The sequence below is a fragment of the Chrysochloris asiatica genome, unplaced genomic scaffold (assembly GCF_000296735.1).
Source record: "Chrysochloris asiatica unplaced genomic scaffold, ChrAsi1.0 scaffold00095, whole genome shotgun sequence".
Taxonomy (NCBI): domain Eukaryota; kingdom Metazoa; phylum Chordata; class Mammalia; order Afrosoricida; family Chrysochloridae; genus Chrysochloris; species Chrysochloris asiatica.
The window spans coordinates 7,693,361-7,715,577 of NW_006408613.1; the positions used below are offsets into that span (position 1 = coordinate 7,693,361).

Consider the following 22,217-nt stretch of genomic DNA (forward strand, 5'->3'; position numbering starts at 1 on the left):
TGGACCACAAAGTTGGAATGAACCACAAAGTTGGCTGTTCAAACCCATGAGATGCTCCTCAGAAATCCTATCCAGGGTTGTTATGAGTCAGAATCGACTCAACAATACTTAACAACAATACTATATAGCAGCCCGATTCATAACCACTACGCTACCAGAGCTCCTTATATATATATATGTTTTAATTAAAGCAGTCTTGGAAGAATTTGTGCTGAGCTTAGTAGCTTCCAGACTTGGAAAAGTACAAAGGATAATGTTACCAAGCTACACATAGAAAAGTGACAGGGTCACAGTACTCTATTCTTTCTAATGCCTCATGGACGATGAAACCACTCATCTTTCAGTTTCTCATATTGTGGTGGCTTCCATGTTGTTGTGATATTGGAAGCTGTATCACTGGTATTTTAAATACCAGAAGGGTCACTCATGGTGAGAAGTTTGCAGCTGAGCTTCCAAATTAAGACAGACTAGGAAGGAGAGACAGATTATTTCTAAATATTTACCCACATAAAACTATAGGAAGAACAATGAGAAAATTGTCAGGTATTTCTAGAATATTGAATATTGAAAAATGATGAGTGACACCAGATATGCTGAGTCCCTCAGGCTGAAAGTCAATCAAAATAGGACTAGGGAAGATCTACCTCCTCAAAGTTGAGTTGACCATGATGACATGAATGGAGTAAAGCTTTCCGGACCTTCATTTGCTGATGGAGCAAAACTCAAAAGGTGGAAAGACAGTCATAAACACTCAATAAATAACATAACAGGGACTGTATGAAGTATGACTCTAGGGAAATTGGAAGTTGTCAAAAATGAAATGGAATGCAAAAAGATCGATAGCCTAGATATTAGTGAGCTGAAATGGATTTCTGTTGGCCATTTTGAATCTGACAATCACATGCTTTACTATCCAGGAATGACAACTTAAAGAAGAATGACATCAAACTCATTATCAAGAATAATATTTCAAGATATATCTATAAGTATAATGCTATCTGTAATAGGATCATATACATATGCCTACATGTAAAAACATGGAACGCTGGTGACACACTGTACAATCAGCACTGGACCACAAGGTCAATTTGAACCACAAGCTGGGTGGTTCAAATCCACCAGCAGTACCTTGGAAACTCTATACAGGGTCACTATGATTTGGAAGTGACTTGATGGCATTTAGCAACAACAACAAGGAAGATCAGTTAATACCTCTACTCCTCAAATTTACACACCAAGCACTAAAGCCAGGGATGATGAACCTGAGGAATTCTAACAACTCCTTTAGTATGAAATTGATCAGACATGCAATTAAGATGTAGCGATGATTACTAGTTATTGGAATGCAATGGTTGGAAACAAATAAGAAGGATCTGTAGTTGGAAAATAGAGACGTGGTGATAAAAATGATGCTGGAGATTACATGATAGAATTTTGTAAGACCAATGACGTCTTCATTGCAAACATCATTTTAAACTACATAAAAGACAAAGGGCCTCACCAAATACACAGAAATCAAATGGTGCTGTGGGTTAATGGCCGAACTGCAAAGTCGGTTTGAACTGCAAAGTCAGTGATTCAAGCTCACCAGCCACTCCCTGGAAATGCTATAGAGTGTCACTAAGGATCGGAACCGACTCAGAGGCACTTAACAACAACAACAACATGGTAAAAGACAATGGGAAAGCTTCATATCATTAGCCAAAAGAAGGCCATGTACAGACTGTGGAACAGACTATCAATTGCTCATATGAAAGTTCAGGCTGAAGCTGAAGAAAATTAAAATGTGTCTACAAGAGCCAAAATAGGACTTTGAGCATATTCCACATGAATTTAGAGATCATCTTATGAACAGGTTTGATGCATTAGACACTAATGACCAAAGACCAGAAGAGTTGTGGGATGATAGCAAGAACATCATGCAAGAAGAAAACGCTAAAGGACATTAAGAAGACAAGAAAGAAAGAAAAGACCAAAATAGATTTCAGAAGAGATTCTGAATCTTACTTTCCAGCATAGAGATGCTAAAGGAAATGGAAGAAATGTGGAAGTAAAAGAGCTGAACAGAAAATTTCAAAGGGCATCACAAGAAGACAAAGTCAATTATTATAATGAAATGTGCAGAGACCAGGAGTTAGAAAATCAAAAGGGAAAAAACACACTTGAGCAATTCTCAAGCTTAAAGAACTGAAGAAAAATATCATGCCTTGAACTTGCAATATTAAAGGAGTCTATGGGCAAATTACTGAATGATATAGAAAGCATCAGAAGTAGATGAAAAGAATAGAGTCACTGTACCAAAAAGAAATGGTCTATGTTCTACCATTCCATGAGGCAGCACATGACCAAGAGTCAATGGTACAGAAGGAAGAAGTCTAAGGTGCACTGAAGGAATAAATTGATGCAGTATTGAAGGCACTCACTCATCTACTCCCAGAAATTTAGAACTCTTCTATTTGGCCACCTGGTTGGAAGAGATCCATATTGTGCGCATTCCAAAGAGAAATGTGTAAATGGAATGAGTATCATATGCAAGTAAAATTTTACTAGATGTAACTTAAGAACAGCTGCAACAGTACACTGATAGGGAACTGCCAGAGGTTCAAGGCAGGTTCAGAAGAGGATGTGGAATAAGGGATATCATTGCTGACATCAGATGGATCTTGGCTGAAAGAAGAAATACCAAAAAGATGTTTGCCTGTACTTTATTGACTACACACAGGCTTTTGTATGTGTAGATTATGACAAGCTATGGATAACATTAAGAAGAATGAGTATTCCAGAACACTTAATTGTGTTCATGAGAAACCTATACACAGACCAAGAGACACATTTGATCAGAAAAAGGGGGCATTGAATGGTTTTAAATCAGGAAAAGTGTATGCCAGAACTGTATTCTTTCTCCATTGTTATTCATTCTGCACTCTGATCAAGTAATTTGAGAAGCCAGATTATATGAAGAATTATATGGCATCAGGATTGGAGGAAGACAAATAAACAACTTGTAATAAACAGATGATGCAAAATTGTTCCCTGAAAGCGAAGAGGATTTAAAATAATTCCTGATGAAGATCAGGGACTGCAGCCTTCAGTATAGGTTGCACCTCAGATCAAAGAAAACAAAAATCCGCACTATTGGACCAATCATGATAAATGGAGAAAAGACTGAAGTTGTCAAAGACTTCATTTTGTTTAGATCCCCTATTAACACTCATGAATGATGTAGGTACACATGATGAAATCGTCTTTCATTATATTAAACTCAGAAATGTGTGGAAATACTTTCCAAACAGTTTTCCTTCACAAGAATCCATATATCTCTATGACTTTAGGCCCACACATTATCTAGGAACTGTGAAGTAGCATATCAAAGGAAGCATATTTTATTTTTTTAAAGACTGAACATACTGATGAAAACACAGATGTATAATGAAATAAAATCACAACAGTGTTCATTTTATCCACAACTAAACCAAAATATTTTCCACAAGACATCTTTGAAACATTTTGAGGATGAAATCCTGAAAAGTGGACTTCTAGTTAAGAAAACTTATGATTATAAATCAATTTTATATTATCAATGATTACACTTTTATTATTCAAATAGCAAAATTCATATATACTCCACTGTGTCTTTTAAATGACTAATTTAACCAAAGGGGGGGGGGATGGTTTTTCATGATGTCAGTTACTTTAATCCTATTTTTGCCAAAGTTTATAACTGTGATTTCTCCTACCAAAGGGGTATTTCAAGCAAAAACTTTACCTCTTTGGCACCTCAATTAGTTTCCTGCTTATAGAATAATTTCCCATTTGTCCAGGCCTTTATTTGCTCTTCTTCCAAATAAAGGGATCAGTCTTGATGAACACTAAAATAATTTCTTCCTCAAAAATCCAAAACATTTTCTATTTTATGTTATGGAGTTCAGTGTCACAACGTTTTTAATTAAAAATTGGGTAAAAGATTGAACTGCTTATATATCTTAATAACTCCATTTTATTAATTAATTTGAATTAGTCAGTTATCCATACCAAATATTTAAAGTATTTAGCATATTTGGTACTGTAAATATTAAAATGACAGCCATCATATTCCAAACTTCTGTTTTGGAAAAACCTAACTTACTCTTTTCTTTGTTTTTCCTTTCTTGCTCTTCTTTATTTGTTTTTAAAACCCCATTTTATATCATATTTATTATATATATATTTAGATTAATAGGGAAGCACTATAAAACATTGGTTAAAATTTTAATAACAGACAAAAATAAGACACCACTGGCTAATATACCTGCTATCTTGGGCAAGTTACTAAATTATTTGGGCTGAGATTTATCAGAGAGAAGACTTATATTGATAAGAATGGTGATGATGATGGTTGTGTGCCATCACATCTCTTTGGACTTATAGCAACCCTGTATAGGGTTTCTGAGACTGAATACCTTTATGGAAGCAAACAGCTAAGAATAAGGGCATATTATAAAGAGCTAATTAGGGAGATAGATTGATAAATAGATAATTGTTGTTAAATGCCATCAAGTGTGTTCCAACCCATAGCGACCCTGTGTAGGGTTTACTAGGAGCAGTCAGTGAAGTTGAATCACCAACCTTGCAGTTCAAATCAACTTTGCATTCCAGCTTGTTAACCAACAGTGCCATGCAAGGATACACATCACATATAGGTGTGTATTGTGTATTATGACAACTTATGATGTTATGGTCAGCAAATACCTCCTACTTATATTTTCTCATCTATACAGCTGCTTTATAAGAGCATTAGTATGTAGTATATATTTAGTAACTAGCTACTATTACTAATTATATTAAACATTTATTAAAAGTCTATCACATGTACATGCATAAATACTCTGTATCACAATTAGTATTTCTAAACACCCAGCAGTTCTTAAATATCATACAATTTATTTCAGCTCCAACCATTTTCTAATTAAAATATAATACTTCTAAACAGATAAATTTCAAAATATTGAATGTAGTTATATGTTTAAATGTGTTGTTTTTCAACAATATACAAAACTAAATTAAACCTAAATCACAGTACCCAAGCCTATTGCCATGCAATGGATTCTTACTCATAGTGATCCTGCATTGGCCCAAGGCAGCAAATATTGACAGGAAATCTCATCTTCCTTCTATGGAGAAGTTGGTGGATATGAACTGCAGACCTTGGGTTAACAGTACAGTGCTTCGCCTGCAGCTCTACCAGGATTCTTTAAATCACAATAGGAACCATACAACAATTTATAGTTAATCATGTTAGCTAAATAGCAAGTATATTCTGACCAAACAAAACCACACACACACACACACACACACACACACACACACAAAGTGATGTCTCATAAACTACTTACTAGTGTAAGTGAGTTGAAAACCTTGATCAGTGTCAGATCCATTGGTGTTGAATTCTAGCCACAAGTGGTTAGAAGTGCTATTTAGGATCATTCCCATCAGTTCATTTTTCGTGAAAGTTCCCAGTGGACGTGATGAACTATCCTTTCCATCATATACCTAATAGAAAATTCATAGCATGAATCTTTCTACTCTTCAGTTTTCCTTTTTTATTAGTTTGAGCAAGGGATTAAAATGTTCAAGGATGAAATTCTACACAGTGCTTACAAATTGTACGTGGTTTATAGAAACTCAAATGAATGACAATATAAAACAATCATTTTTCTTTAAGATCATTTTACATTTTACAGATGTTTTTACATTCATTACTTTGAGCACTTTTTCTGAGTTCACTTCAAATTAAGCAAATATTTCTTTCTTTACATTTCCGGTTTCATTACCAGACTTCTTTTTTCTTCACTCTTCCCTCATCTATCTATAAGGGTTGAAAGGATTTATAATATTTTGTTCATGAATATCTATCTGAAATATCATATAAGTAATAGAACACTACTCTTTGTTTCATTCTGTCAAGAGGTATTAAAAAAAAAAAAAAAGACAAGACAAAGTGGTGTAATCCTTTCATATTTTTTAGTCTTTAAGCCTAAAGTGAATTAGTTGTTATAAAATAATTCCATCATGTACTGTTGGAGACAGATGTTTTCTTGCTCTAAAATACTTCATATTTGACTTACCTAAGTGATTTTAAAAAAATGAATAAATAAAAGCATTTGGAAGGTAAAATAGACAGGGCTTGGTATGGATCAAACATTAGGGTTAAGGGAGGTGTCATAGAATTCATTCACAATTTTCACTGAGATAAGTCATACTGGGATGGATAGGTGTTGATCTTATTTATTGAAGGGGGCCTAGGCAATGTGGGAACCTCTGCAGTTTACTTGTCAGCTTATGGTATGAAGCCCAGCTGCTATGAAAATTATTTATATTTTAGTAGAATTAAGTGTTGTAGATCCCCTGTAAAGGCAATAAAATGGCAAGATTCAAATGTTTAATGGCAATGGTTAATCCATTTTAAAACACTGATATGGTTAGGGATTTTTAGAAATAAGAATAAAATATTTTAATATTATATTTAAGATCATCTATATTTCCTGTTCTATAAGGAGAGTACCTTAAGGAGCTCTGGTAACATAGTGGTTACGAGTCGGGCTGCCAACCTCAAGGTCAGCAGTTCAAAACTATCAGTGGTTCCATGGGAGAAAGATGAGGTATTCTGCTCCCGTAAAGATTTATAGCCTCAGAAACCCTGTGCAGGGTCGCTATGAGTCTGACCCAACTCCACAGTATTTAACAACAACAGCAAGAGTATCTTAACTAAGTAGAATCAAAGTCATCTGCACTTCCTCCAATACGTTTATTTTTCCCACCCTTTCCTTTTCTTACATTTCTTCTACCATTTCTCTATTTCATAAATATATAACCATATATGTTACTTAATAGTTTTACACATAAATATACACATGATTAAAGGAAAATTTACTTTGAAAAATTAATTTTATGACCAATTGTTGTATTTCATTTAAATTAAATAACCATATACAAAGAACAATCAGATACAACCTAATTCCTCACTAAAAGCTAACAACCAACTACTGCTATCCAGACTATAAAGAACTTTAAGTCTAGATACAACAGGTTCAAATTCAAATTGTCCAAACTCACACAAAAATATGGGATCACTGCATTTATTATGCTGTTGCTTTTTGCTGCTGTCATGTCGACCCTTGATTCATGGTAACTTTGTACACAATGATATTGAACTTCTGTGATACCTAGAGTTTTCATTAGCTGATTTGGGGAAGTATGTAACCACATCTTTTGTCCTAGTTGGTTTCAGTTTCAAACACTGAGGAAGACGTTTTCAGTTTAATAGCAACACTCAAGCCTCCACACACGGAATGGTGGCTACGTTTTAAGTGAACTGGGAATTGAACCTGTATCTCCCTCTTGAAAGATGAAAATTCTAGCACTGAATAATCATATGCTATGTAAATATCAGAATTTATGGAACTAGGGTAGGGGGAGTAACTAAATACAACCTAAAGCGCACTCTCTCAATGCACTTGTGAAACTCTGTCAAATAGTCAACTCCACTGGATTTCAGTTTCCTCACAAGTACATGACCAAACTATCAGAACTTCAGTGATGATCAGGAATATATCATATAAACATTTACCTCACAATATATTCATACTCATAAACCAAAAAAAAAAGAAAGAAAAACAGACCCACAGTCATTGAGTTGATTGAGACTCATAGCAATCCTGTGTAGGGTTTCCAAAACTGTAAATTTTTATAGGAACAGGCAGTTTCATCTTTGTCCACAGAAAACCGGATGGACTTGAACTACCAACATTATGGTTAGTGGTCCAGTATTATGTTGCTGTTGTTGGGTGCCATTGAGTCAGTACTGACTCATAGCAACCCTATGCACAACAGAACAAAACACCGTCTGGTCCTGCGCCATCTCACAATTGTTGCTATGTTTAAGCCCATCCATCTAGTTGAGAGTCTTCCAGTTTTTCACTGACCCTCTACTTTACCAAACATGATATCATCTCCAGGGACTGATCCCTCTTGATAATATATCCAAAGTATGAGAGACAGAGTCTGGCCATCCTTACGTCCAAGGATCATTCTGGCTGAACTTCTTCCAACACAGATAGGTTTGTTCTTTGACAGTCTATGTTACTTTTCATATTCTCCTCCAACACCATAACTCAAATTCACCAATTCTTCTACATTCTTCTTTATTCACTATCCAAATTTCACATGCATATGAGGTTACTGAAAATAGCATGGCTTGTGTCAGGTACACTTAGTCCAAATAAAATGAAGTCTTTGATAACTTCAATCTTTTCTCCATTTACATGTGTGCTGTTTATTGGTCCAGTGGTGAGGATTTTTGTTTTCTTTACTTTGAGGCACAGCACATACCAAAGGCTGTGGTCTTTGCTCTTCATTAGTATTTTAAGTCCTTTTCACTTCCAACATGCAAAGTTGTATCATAAGCAAATTTCAGGTTTTTAATGAATCCTGATGCCACATTTTTTGTCATATACAATTTCTCAGATTATTTGTTCAGCATACAGATTGAATAAGTATTGTTAAAGAATACAACCCTGGTGCACACCTTTCCTAATTTTAAACCATTTGGTGTTCCCTTGTTATGTTAGAACAATTGCCTCTTGGACTGCATATAGGTACCCCATGTGTACAATTAAGTGTTCTGAAATACTGCAAAGCTGTCCATAGCATACCATGATCCACACAATTGAGAGCCTTTGCATAGTCAATAAAGCACAGGTAAACATCTTTCTGGTACTACCTGCTTTCAGCCAAGATCCATCAGATGTCAATAATGATATGCCTCGTTCCACATCCACTTTTGAATCTGGCTTGAACCCCTGGAAGTTTCCTGTCAATATATAGTTGCAGTCATTTTTTAATTATCTTTAGCAAAAATTTGCTTTCTTGGGATATTAATAATACTGTCCAGTGCATTCAATTGGGTCACCTTTCTTTTGAATGGGAACAAATACAGATCTTTTCCATTCAGTTGGCCAGGTAGTTGTCTTCCAAATTGCTTGGAATAGATAAGCAAGTCGCTCCATTGCTTCATCTGTTTGTTGAAAGATTTCAATTTGTATTCCATCAATTCCCAGAGCCTGGTTCTTTGTAAATGCCTTCAATGCACCTTGGAATTCTTCTTTCAGTATCATTGGCTCTTGATCATATATTACCTCTTGAAATGGTTGATCATCAAACATTTCTTTCTGGTACACTGACTCTGTGTATTCCTTCCATCTTCTTTTGATGCTCTCTGCATCATTCAATATTCTGCCCATAGAATCCCTCAGTATTGCAAGATGAGGTTGAATTTTTTTCTTTAGTTCCTTCAGCTTGAGAAATTCTGAGTGTATTCTTCCCTTTTGGTTTTCTAATTCCAGGTCTTTGCACATTTTGTTATAATATTTGACTTTGTTTTTTCAAGCTGCTCTTTGAAATTTTCTATTCAGTTCTTCTACCCCCTCATTTCTTCCATTTATTTGCTTTAGCATCTCTACGATGGAGAGCAAGTTTCAGTGTCTCTTCTCACATCCATTTTGGTCTTTTCCTTCTTTCTTTGGCTTTCTTCCTCTGTGATGTTCTTGATGTCATCCCACAACTCTTCTGGTCTTCTATATTTAGTGTCCAATACATCAAATCTATTCTTCAGATGACCATTATATTCAGATGGCATATATTCAAGGTCATATTTTGGCTCTTGTGGACTTGTTTTAATTTTCTTCAGCATCACCTAGAACTTGCGTATGAACAATTGATAATCTATTCTACAGCCTGCTCCTGGCCTTGGTTTGGCTGATGATATGGAGTTTTTCTACTGTTTCTTTCCACAGATGTAGTCAGTTTGATTTCTGTGTATTTGATATGGTTAGGTTCACATGCATAGTCATCTTTCATGTTGTTTAAATATGATATTTGCAATGAGGAATTCATTGATTTTGCAAAATTTTGTCATGCAATCTCCAATATTGTTTCTATCTCAAAGACCATATATTCAACTACTGATCTTTCCTCTTCGTTTCCAAACTTTGCATTCCAATTATAAATAGATAATTTTCAATAAGTCTTGATTGCATTTTTGATCAATTTCAGACTGAAAAAGTTGGTAGAATTCTTCAAGTTCATCATCACAGGCTTTAGTGATTGGTGCATAAATTTGAATATTGGTGGTATTAACTGGTCTTCCTTGTAGGCATAGGGATATTATCCTATCACAGACAGCATTTTACTTCATTACTGATCTTGATCTGTTCTTTTTGATGGTGAATGAACACTAGTCCTCTTCAACTTGTCATCCTCAGCATAGCAAACCATGTCATTGTCAGATTCAAAATGGCCAATGCCAGTCCATTTCAGCTCACTAATGCCTAGGATGGATGTTGATGTTTATGCATTCTATTTCATTTTTGACAACTTCCAATTTTTCTAGATTCATACTTTGTACAGTCAATGTTTTGATTATTAGTGGATGTTACTGCTGTTTCTCTTCATTTTGAATTGTGTACCATCAGCAAATGAAGGGGTGGAAGGCTTTCCTCCCTTCATGTCCTCATGGTCAACTCTACTTTGATGAGGCAGCTCTTTCCCAGTTGTATTTTGAGTGTCTTCCAACCTGAGGGATTCATCATCTGGCACTATATCTGACATGATTCTGGTGCTCTTCATCATGTTTCAGTAATCAATATTCTGGTGCTGACAGTGTTCCACTACTATTCATAAGCTTTTCAGTGACTAAATATTTGGAAGTAGTTCTGTCTGTCCTTCTTTCTAGTCTTTCTTTGTCTGGAAGATCAGCTGAAACTTATCAATCATTGGTAAGCCTCTTAGTATTAAAATATCAATGGCATAGCTTACATAATCACAACAACAAGTAAGCCACCACAATATGACAAACTGATAGATGAGTTGTGGTGCAGTACAACAACAACAATAACAAATTTCTCCAGAACAGCAATTCTGCTCCACTTATCTGTATCGTCAACAATGAAAACATATATATATATAAAACACTAATGTGGAATATTATTGCATCAACTCTCAAAACTTGAAATTTGGATTTAAGTTTTATATCTGCTGCAAATGAAAAGCAAGGTAGTATTAAAAGTCAGGATATTTAAGTTTAAATTCCAATTCTATTAGTAACAATCTATTTTTGCTTAGTAAACACCTCTTAGTTATATTTCTTCATCCATAAAGTAGCTAGAATCAGTGGGCTTTTTTAGTTATTAAAAGTTGCTATGATTCCTTTGTTTAATACAGAGCTAAAACTGTTTACACTACATACTTCCTCAGTACATGGCACATAATCAATGCCAAATGCTCACAGTGATATAGCAGAGTTAGCAGACGATAACAGATTAGACAGTACATAGATTCCTTGAGTGATAATGCTGAAGAAATTCCCAGTTTAATAAAAACTATACTCAAGGGTTGTATTTCCAAATTTATCTTTCTAATTCCATCATATATTCTTTTCATAACATTCTTATTAGAGCTATGTTTCATTTATATAGGTTTTCCTCATGAATCAAGAAAAAATAACATGTATGTGTGTGGGGGTGTGTGTGTATATGCAAGTTTAGTTTTTATTAGATCATTATATGTATGAAAGAATAATGTAAAAGCATTTACATTAAAATAATTCTATTTGAAATACTTTTAGCACTAAGATATTTATTAATACATTCAATAAAATATACGCCTGCAAATCATTTAGACATTTAAAATGACTGACAGTTTCTCAGCAATTATATGTGGTAAGCAAGATTTTGGGGGACTTTTTGTTATAATCAACAAGTTCAAACTGTATGCAATCACAAATGAGCATGATTTCCTTCCTTCCATTCCAATAATAATTATCAGTGCATATTTTATGCGATATCTTTAATCGCTCACCTGCACCAAAACACGGGGTTAATAATTACTTTAAAGTTTGCCTTAAAGGCTTATTGACTTCTAAATTTCAGGTTATCAAAATAATTCAGTAAAAGGATTACTTACCATGCAACTTCAATTTTTCTTTCTTTCTTTTTTTTTGTTAGAATAATGAGAATGTATTAGTCTTCTGCCTAAAAAAAATCACTTCTTAATTACAGTCCTTCATACTACCAGCAGGAGCTTTGAAAGACTATTAAAATGAAAGAGAACTAGAATAGAACCAGTCTTCTAAATTATGACATTGAAAAATAGTCAGCAGTGAACCTAGGAGGAAGTATGCACTTTACTCTATCAGCTTCCCTTGACCTGTGCACATCGCTTCTAATGAGGTCAAGTGGAACTCTTTTAGCGACTCCTCTTTAACTGTGGTGCAAATGGATGACAAATGCGGCCCTTATTAACTTTTACTTTTTAGTTGGCTCTTTACATATTCTCTTGAGTCTCTGAACTTAAACTGAGTTGAATCAACTGAATATGCCATGCATTATTTTGTGCATCCACTTAGAAGTAAGCATAATTGAAAAAGACTAGGACACTTAAGAAACGGAATGAAAAGAACATGGCCCTGTTCAGCCACAAATCAGCCATGTGACTTGAGTGCACAGCTTAACTTTACACTAGAAAGAACAGGTAGTTGCACTAAATTATATCTAGCATTTAGGCTGTGTTGTTAAAAAATTTTCTCTATCCATTGTCCTTGAGGCTTACCAATGCCCTTGCTCCTGCCCTGAGACCCAATTTCCTGAAATAGGTATAGGAATGATGGGTACTATATATCAGAAGGTTTAGTAATGAATTGGTATTTTCAATTGGAACTGGAATTTTATTAATTAAGGCAAGAATTTATAATCAATTTCACCTGACTTTTTTTCTTTGAATCTGTTTAAAACACAGCATTTATCTTAAAACCCAGATCATTTCTTTGAGGTGTTGATACTTTCCATCATCTAATTCGTAGAGCTTTTGTTTCTGGGTCCTAGTGTTACTAGAGTTGCTCTGAAGGAGTTGCCAACGCCATGCAGGTTGTAACAAAGGAAGGACTTTTATTGTGTTAGGAACAGAGATTTTTATTAGGTTGGTAGCTAATTTTCTCCTTTGTTATTCTATTGAATGAGATTCTATCCAGTACAGGCTCGCCTTTTTCACATCAGACCAGTATTATTTTGTAACAACAGCATCTGAGCTTCCATCCATATCACTATGAAATCCTTCTAGAACTATTTAAAAATTTTTTTTAGAACTATAGAGAAAATTGAAAGGTATTAGTTTGAGGGATCCCACAGGTTTTTAGCGATTACTATTATATACTTGACATAATTAAAAAAACCTTTATATTGTTGTTGTTGTTAAGTGCCGTCGAGTCGGTTCCGACCCATAGCGACCCTGTACAGGGTTTCCAAGGGTGTAAATCTTCATGGGAGTAGAAAGCCTCATCTTTCTCCCGCAGAGCAGCTGGTAGTTTCGAACCGCTGACCTTAAGGTTGGCGGCCCGATTCGTAACCACTATGCTACCAGAGCTCCTTTGTATATGTGTATGTATATATATATATATATATAATATTATCTAATGTTCACAACAACCTAATATGGTAGATATTTGTGCATTTTTTACACAGGAGGAAATAAAGATTTAAAATGGTTAAACAACTTAACAAATGTACACTACTAGTAAATGCTATATATATATATAGGATTTAAGGGTAAGTTATTTCAAATTTTATATAGATTCTAACAATATTTGACACTGCATTCTACCTTCTGAATCTAATGGGATAAGCAAAATAAACTAAAATTCATATATATATAAAGAAATACTAATACATTAATACATATATACCATAAGAAGAAAATATAGAATACTATTAATCAACATTTTACCTTTAGAGTATCTCCTTCAAACAACTGAAAGCTTCGGGCTTTGAGATGGATCCCTTTACCAGCTTCTGTTTCTATTTTATAGATACATTCATGGTTATTGTCATAATTTGATGGGAAATTTGGAGACAGTAATGTTCCTTCATTTCCTTTGACACTTGCTCCACATTCAGCTAAAATAAATAGGACATTAAAAAAAGAAGATTCAAAAGTGGAATTACTGATTTTAATAGATAAAAAAACTTTAAATTTATGACATCCCTTGCTTTTATCAATGTATGCCTGTTAGCAATATATCTAGTTTTTACATTTCTTTTTTATATTTATAGATTAGTGACATTTTACTGGTTTACCAAAAGTATGCCAAGTGTATCTCATTTTAAAAATCTTTGTCTTTTTTTTGGAAATAAAATGACATCGTATAAGAAGAAAGCAATAAGCTAGCCAGCCAGTAAAGGTTTCTAGAATAAAATTAATGTGCTCCCAGCCATCTGATTTATTGAATATATCATTGGGTCAGTCACATTACCTCTCTATGTTCCATTTCTTCCTCATAAATTGTCCCTACCAATTCTAATATGCTATGAAGCTACTATTCTACTAAAACTATTTTTCTACATTTCTATTTTGTGTCATTAAGTTGTATAAGTGTAACGGAACTTTAATGATCAACAAAGCCACAATAGCATTGAGCTCACTTGCATTTTGTCTTGGGACAAAAGAACATTGGTTGTGGTTATGTGCTGTAGAGTTGGTTCCGAGTCATAGCGGCCCTGTACAGGGTTTCTGAGGCTGTAAATCTTTACGGGAGCAAAAAGCCTCATCTTCCTCCCTTGGAACAGCTGGTAGTTTTGAACTGCTGACCTTGTGGTTCACAGCCCGATTCGTAACCACTATGCTACCAGAGCTCCTTAAAAGAACATTAAATCATAGTAAATATTTTCTTTTTCTTCCTTTCCTTGATGATAAACCACTGCCAAAGAGTTGCTTATGACTCATTGCAACTCTGTATAGAGTTTCTGAGACTGTAAATCTTTATGAGAAGAGACAGTCTTATCTTTCTCCCATGATGCAGCTGGTGGGTTTGGACAAATAAAAGAAAGTAATTCAGTTCTCATCAAAGAGAGTAAATATCTTTCTACTTTCTACATACCTGGAGACAGTCACTTAATCTCTGAGTACCATATTCTGATCCAGAAAACAAATGGGTTAGGTTAACGCTATTTCAGCTCTAAAATTTGAAGAGTACCAAATAATTTTAAAATAATTTGGCTACATACACGCACAAAAAATTGCGTATCTGTGTATACTAAAATAAAGTCCATGAGATTCTGTACCAACTAATTTATTGGACATTTACTATCTGTCAAACACAACAATTTTCTTTAATTGAATGACAGTAAGTATTTGATTGAATGAAATAAGCATTTGAATGAATAATCATCAAGGTGGAAACCGAAAATGAGACATTATATATATAAACAAGGAGAGAGAGAGAGAGAGAGAATACTGCTTTATTTGAGAGTGGTTGCTTAAGAAAATATTTAATTTTTTGCATATGTCTTCTGCATGTCATGGTTATCATTCTGATTCTTTCAGATATAGTCTCTTTCCCTTTCTTAGGCTACTAACAGAATCAGCCATACCACTCCGTTGTCTCCCTAACCAACTTGCCAGAGGAAATTCCTAGATGGTTATGCATAATTCAAAGTGAATTTTCTGGACTGAGTCTCAAAAAGTTTCTGTGTGGATGGGTGCAGGGAGAAATTTGTTTTGTTTTTCTTTAATCTGTCTTACCTCTTTATTTAAAAAAAACATAAAGGGGAAGAAGTATTCAGAGAGAAGCATATAGAATTTGTGAACCAACAAAATGTCAATGAATATTGTATTAATAGCAATAATAATAATAATATATTTCTGTAAGAAAATTTATCTTACAGAGAGAAAGGTAAGTGATGCATCTCTTGTGCTCAAAACACTGAGATTCATAAAAGATGATAAGAAGTGCAAAGACTTGTTATGCCTGAATATATAGGGACAAGACCTGTAGTTTTGTAGTAGCCCTTTTCTTTTGTTATTCTTTGTAAGTTATTTAACTTCTGAACAGAGGCAAGATAGGAAGTAAACTTCATAGCTGAAGCTAAAACTGTGACTTAATCTTATCTGATCACTTCTTCTCTGCCCAATCTCTGTAAATAGTTTGGGAAGAGTGCAGAGACCCAGGAACTAGAGGAAAAATTGCTTGTACATACAAATTTGGTAATAAATGAAACAAACTAAAGCAGCACTTACAGTATGGAGGAAAGTATAGAAAGGTAGATCAAGAAAAGAACTTTCTTAGGTTACTGCTTAACTCATTATCAGCCAAATTTTGTGTGACCAGAATTTACAGTCATACAAAACAGTTATGCTTATTTTGTGATTTCTCTTACAAGTGAGGTACGAACACATCTAATGTACTGTGAACTATTTCATATATCTCCTTTAGTCTCTTGTAGCTTTCGCCAAGCTACTTTTTCCTAATGGGTCTGGGTAAGAGAATGTGGAGGAAGATGCTCATGGATTATACGAATCTCAGGTAAGTGATTATTACTGGGGTTAATTGTGAAAACTTGAAACTCTAATAACAGCTATAAAACGAGCCATCTCACAAGCAGGAGAGAGGACTCTCACTAACAGAGCTATGAGTTAAGCACATCCTTTGGACCCAGAGATCCCTGCACATTGAACCTCCACAACTCAGGGACAGAAAGCTGTGACATAGGAGGAGTGGCAAAAGAACCAAGAACCAGAGCTTAAGGCAGGGAAGTGGGCTTCCCAGCCCATGGAGCAAGTAAAGCTGAATGACTTGGGGCAGGAAGTTTGCCTACAGAGCAGGTTGTCTCTAGGCACTAAGTCAGGAGGGAGTGGTAGGTTTGTTGACCCACAGAGATACAGCTGAGTGTTTTTGGGCTGAGATTTATGGTGGAGTGGTATGCTCTATGAGCATTTATCAGCATCCCTAAAACTTTACCCAGGAAGAGAGAGGCCTGTTAGTGGGCACAGCTGAAGAGAGGCTATCTTGACTGGAATACCTATACCCTGAACATTTTTCTGTCCTAAATTATAACCTGTTAAATTACCAAATAAATCTCATAACTATCAGCATGGTGTTTGAGTTCTGTGTGGCCATTGCAATTACTGAACCCAGATGAGTAGGATAGTTTGGTGTCATTTCTTGTAAAATCTATTTTTCTTCATCTCTTCTCTCCTGTCACTTCCCATTCTATGCTTTCATAAAACAGACAACTCCATGGAGAAAAATAACAACATGCACAGTTTTTTCTTTATGAACTCAAATGCTGTTACTCTAAAACACTTTTGGTAAAATTACTACTTCTTCATAACCAACTGTATCTTTAGGTGGTGGGTGTTTCATGTTTAATACTATGTTCCCACTATTTGGAACAGTGCCTGGTCCCCAAATATGGCTGAATAAAGGAATGAGGAAATCAAGAGATATGTAATTTAAATCAACTTCAAAAAAAAAAAAAAAAGGGAAAATCTCAGGCTTCAAGCAGGTCATAAGATTAAAATAAAATAATAAAAAAATTAAAGTTAGGGGAAACTGAAAATAACATGAATTTTAGCAGTGAAATAAAACTAGAGTTTCTTTTTCCTTTCCTTGAAAAAAAATTTACATAGGAAAGATAAGAATCAATGATATCCAAATCTCCTACTTATAGGTTCTTCTTAATAATGAAAAACGAATTACTGTGGAGCCTAAACAAGCAAAATGAAATTGATTATTTTGTTTGTTTGCTTGTTTAACATATTAAATAGAAAGAATACATTCTCTAATGGAACAGTTTGCATTTTGGTATAAGTATTGCCCCCCAAAAGTTAAAACATTTAAAGAATTTTGTAAAAGTGACCAATATCTCTCAAATCCTAATGTCTCATGTTTCAGAGAAAAAGGAGACCACAAGCAAATGATGAGGTTTTAACATGCTCTACATGATCACTTACTGATGATCAGTGAGGGGAAAGACTGGACTTACACCCAAAACTTAATAAGAAAGGACACCCTAAGGTGTTATTGTTGTTAAGTGCCGTAGAGTGGATTCCGCACCATAGTGACCCTGTATATGGTTTCTGAGGAGCAGCTGGTGAGCTTGAACTGCAAATGGCTTTGCAGTCTGGCACATTAACCCACAGCACCACAATGCTGTAATTGCCTACTATCTTGACACTACAACTACTAAGATCATTCATATGCCTTCGCAGTTTATCTGCCTCAATTACCAAGGACTGAAAGATGTGTGGTTAGCATCTTTGGTAACTTCTGGCAGAGTGTTTCTAAAGATAGAAGCAGCCTTTAGCAGGAAGAGACTAGCAGATCTAACCTCTCCAAATGTCTGCAAAATCACATGTACCTCTTTCCAGAAGAAAACACAGCAAAGACAGTGACACGGAGAGGCAAGAATATCAACCCAAATTGTTGGACTAAAAGCAGAAGCCAAACTGGAGAGAGGTGTATGACACACAAGAGGTTTTCACTGTTAGAATTTTTTGTGAGAATTTATATTTCTGGTGTCAAAACTAGAACAGACTGCAGACTTATTTAAATGAAAATGATAAGCCCTCTGCCATGCAGAGAGCCACACAGAGAAGCAAGTCCTATTAAGAATGTCTGTACTCACAAATGCAAAGGCTATTTTCAAATGCACCAGATGCACAGAAGACTTTACTTGACCCCATCAGACATTCTGTTAGAATTTGCTACATGTTAGTTGTAAAGAATAGAAGAGGATATTTTAGTTCCACACTGAAAATTATCTTAAATTTAATTGTAACTTTTAATTGTAGACTCCTGGTGTGGCCCTATAGAAAGAATCAGCATTGGACATGGAACCACAAGGTCAACAGTTAAAACCCACCAGCTGCTCCTTAGAAATTCTACAGAGGGTCGTTGAATCAGAACTGACTCACAGGACTTAACAAAAAATATGTGTTTTAAGATGATCAGAACATTGTATTTTATTTTTCTAATCTAGACTTTAAAGAACTCTGGTAGCATAGTGGTTCTGAGCTGAGCAGCTAACTGCAAGGTCAGCAGTTGGAAACCACCAGTGTTTCAGTAGGAGAAAGATGAGGCTTTTTGTTCCTGTAAAGATTTACAGCCTCGGATACCCATACAGGGCTGCTGTGAACTGATTATATGGCACATAACCACCATCATCACCAATCTAGACTTTAAAAATTGATATGTGGTATGGTACTATAAGAATCAACCACAAGGTCGGTTTGAATAGCAAGGTGGGAGGTTCAAATTTACCAGCCACTCCTCAGAAACCCTAGACAGGGTCACTGAGTTGGAACCGACTTGATGGCACTTAACAACAACAACAACATCTTGCTTATTTTGCAAGAACTTTGAAAAGCAGAGTAGGCATCAATGTTCTCATCTTCCATATAGGAAACTGTGACTCATGGAGTTTACAGAACGGAGCTTGAAATCCAGCTTTCTTACTCAGTATGTTGTTGTTGTTAAGTGCCGTCGAGTCGGTTCCAACCCATAGCGACCCTGTACAGGGTTTCCGAGGCTATAAATCTTTACAGGAGCAGAAAGCCTCATCTTTCTCCTGCGGAGCAGCTGGTAGTTTCAAACTGATGACCTATATAGTAGTTCTCTTTATACTTGAAAAATCTAATCATTGAAAGAAATTTAAGATTGTAGAATATGGTTTTAAATTGTAAATTCAATAAGCAATTTAGGCAAGTAATCTTGAGAAATGGTGCTGTTTCATAAACTTTGCAGAATATTCATTTTCCTTTTTCGTTCTTGAAGAAGAGGTGTTTTTTTTTTTGTTTTTTTTTTAACATAGAATCCAAAATAAATGAAAAGAAAATTAAAATGGAAATGACAATGCAGTCTGTCCCCTGAGGCTGCTCTTTGTAAGGAGTTGGGGGTATGTATGCACACTAATTAAGAGTTGTTGTTGTAATGTGCCATGGAGTCACAGTTCAAAACTACCAGCTGTTCTGCTGGAAAAAGATGAGGTTTTCTGCTCCCGTAAAGATTTACAGCATCAGAAACCCTGTACAAGGTCGCTATGCGTCGGTTCCAACTCCATGGCACATAACCACCACCACCACCAAGTGCAGGATAATCATTCAAAGCTCAAATTTAGGTCTTTTAATTCATAACTCACATTGGATTTGAAAAAATATATTGATTGAAGATATAATAAATACTTGTATAGAGATAAATAGATACCTCTTAGACTAGGAACACTTCCAAAGAAATATTTTTCTATAAAAATTAAGTTTTAAAACCATTTGGTTTTCCATATATTTGAATATTTCAATTATATTACATATTGTGTACATTAGGTTTAAACTGTAAAACACAGGCAATCTTTGACTAATCATCTTTGGTGTTGGGTAAGTGGTGAGAGAAATAACTGATGGTATTTATATTCTGGTGTGGTGCTGTAGAGTAAGCAGTATACTGCTAATCACAAGTTTGGCATTCAAACTGACCAGCCACTCCTTGGGAATCCTACACAGGATCTTAACAGCAACAACAACATTGAATTTCTGGTCATCATCTGACTATCAGGAAATGTTAGCGCTTCTTTCTTGACTAAATGAGTCAAGAGGATAAAGGAAGTATTGCAAGAGATAAATGATAATTAAATCCTGTTTTAAGTCCACATATCTTGACTAGAATGTGGGAATAAGCTTTGCCATTCTGTAGTAGTTTATGAAAGTTGCCTAAGAGATGTTACACTGTGTGATCTGGAACATAAGGAAAGCAAAGCCTAACAAAACCAACTCCAGTCAGTTTCATCCCTGATGCCCACCACTGTGTACTTCTTGCCCTGGAGGCAGGTAAATTGTACCATGACTGTAGATCATCTGGAAGATCTGTGCATTTTAGGAGATCAGGTTTTATTCTTTTTCTAGTTATGGCTGGACTACCTTTCTTTAGACTTCACACCATGGTAGTGTTTTAAATTTTTTTTAATTTGCTCCTCCTAGGCAAACTTACCAAAGTTTTCCCACCTCTGATTGAGCATTATTTATTAAAGAAACACTTAATCCATCATTATGAGAATGATGCATAAACAATATTATGAGTCACACACTTTTCTAAAGTCATTATATACATTAGCTCATTTAATCCTCACAATAATTGTATGAGATAGTTTAATAAATACCATTTTGAAGATTAGGAAATTAACAATAGTTTAAAAGCTAAATGCCTTTCATAAGGTCACATAATTGTACTGATTAACTATTTATTATAAACTGTAACTACTAGGGATAGAATTGTGCCCTTTATGTATACTAACTGCTTTGTAATTAATAACTCATATTTGTAGAATAATAATGTGACTACCATAGTAAGAGTTGAATATATAAAAGAGAGTATGCTTTTTAGAATTACTTACTTTAAGTGACCAATTAACAGGAAAGCATTTTACTTTGTTAGGCATTGGACTGCTAACTTCATGACTGGTAGTTCAAACCCATTAGCTGCTCCCTAGGAAGAAGCTATCTGTTCCCAAGAGATTTACAGTTTCAGAAACTGTGAGTTGGAATCTGATAAATGGCAGTGGATAGTTTTAGTCACATTTAGGGTCTTAAACATATAATTATTTTTAAATAATACACCAAAAAGACGGGACTAAAAAGAAGAATTTGGTTTTAAATTCATGGGGGGAAAATAAACAAAACTAAAGTTGTAATTTTTCATAGTTTTTTAAATAGGATGTGGGTCTGCGATTATGATTTTAAAAGTAGATATATAATTATTGTTGTTAAGTGCCATTGAGTCTATTCTAACTCATAGCAACCCTGTATAGGGTTCCCAAGGAGCGTCTGATAAATTACAACTGCTGATCTTGCATTTCAAATCAACCTTGCAGTCTAGTGCGTTATCCCAGAGTACCACACTAGGAATCCCAGATATATAATAAGTGGTGTTAACTGTGTATGTTTACTCTTTACAGGTATAGTAAGCATGGAAATTTAGTTGCCTAGTAGAGCTCTGGTAGCGTAGTGGTTACGAATCGGGCTGCGAACCTTAAGGTCAGCGGTTCGAAACTACCAGCCGCTCCGCGGGAGAAAGATGAGGCTTTCTACTCCCGTAAAGATTTACACCCTCAGAAACCCTGTACAGGGTCGCTATGGGTCGGACCCGACTCGATGGCACTTAACAACAACAACAAGTTGCAACTGATAATTCTCTGTTGTTGTTGTTGTTAAGTGGTGTCAAGATATTACTGACTCACAGAGACCCCATATAGGGTTTCTGAGGAGTAGCTGGTCAGTTTGAGCTGCCAGCCTTACAGTTCAAAGCAACCTTGAGGTAGAGTGATTATTCTATTGCACCACACCAGAAAGGTAATATTTGTGCT

The 22,217-nt window shown here is 35.1% G+C and overlaps 1 protein-coding gene across 1 annotated transcript in view; it reads right to left on the bottom strand.

The window, feature by feature from the left end:
- CSMD1 (CUB and Sushi multiple domains 1) overlaps positions 1-22,217 on the bottom strand; it is a 2,529,117-nt gene that overhangs the window by 628,812 nt on the left and 1,878,088 nt on the right. The window contains exons 20-21 of the mRNA XM_006866725.1: positions 13,813-13,982; positions 5,373-5,529 (exon numbers count right to left, since the gene is read on the bottom strand). Coding sequence (XP_006866787.1) covers positions 5,373-5,529; positions 13,813-13,982 — 327 coding nt within the window. The remainder of the gene's footprint in view (positions 1-5,372; positions 5,530-13,812; positions 13,983-22,217) is intronic.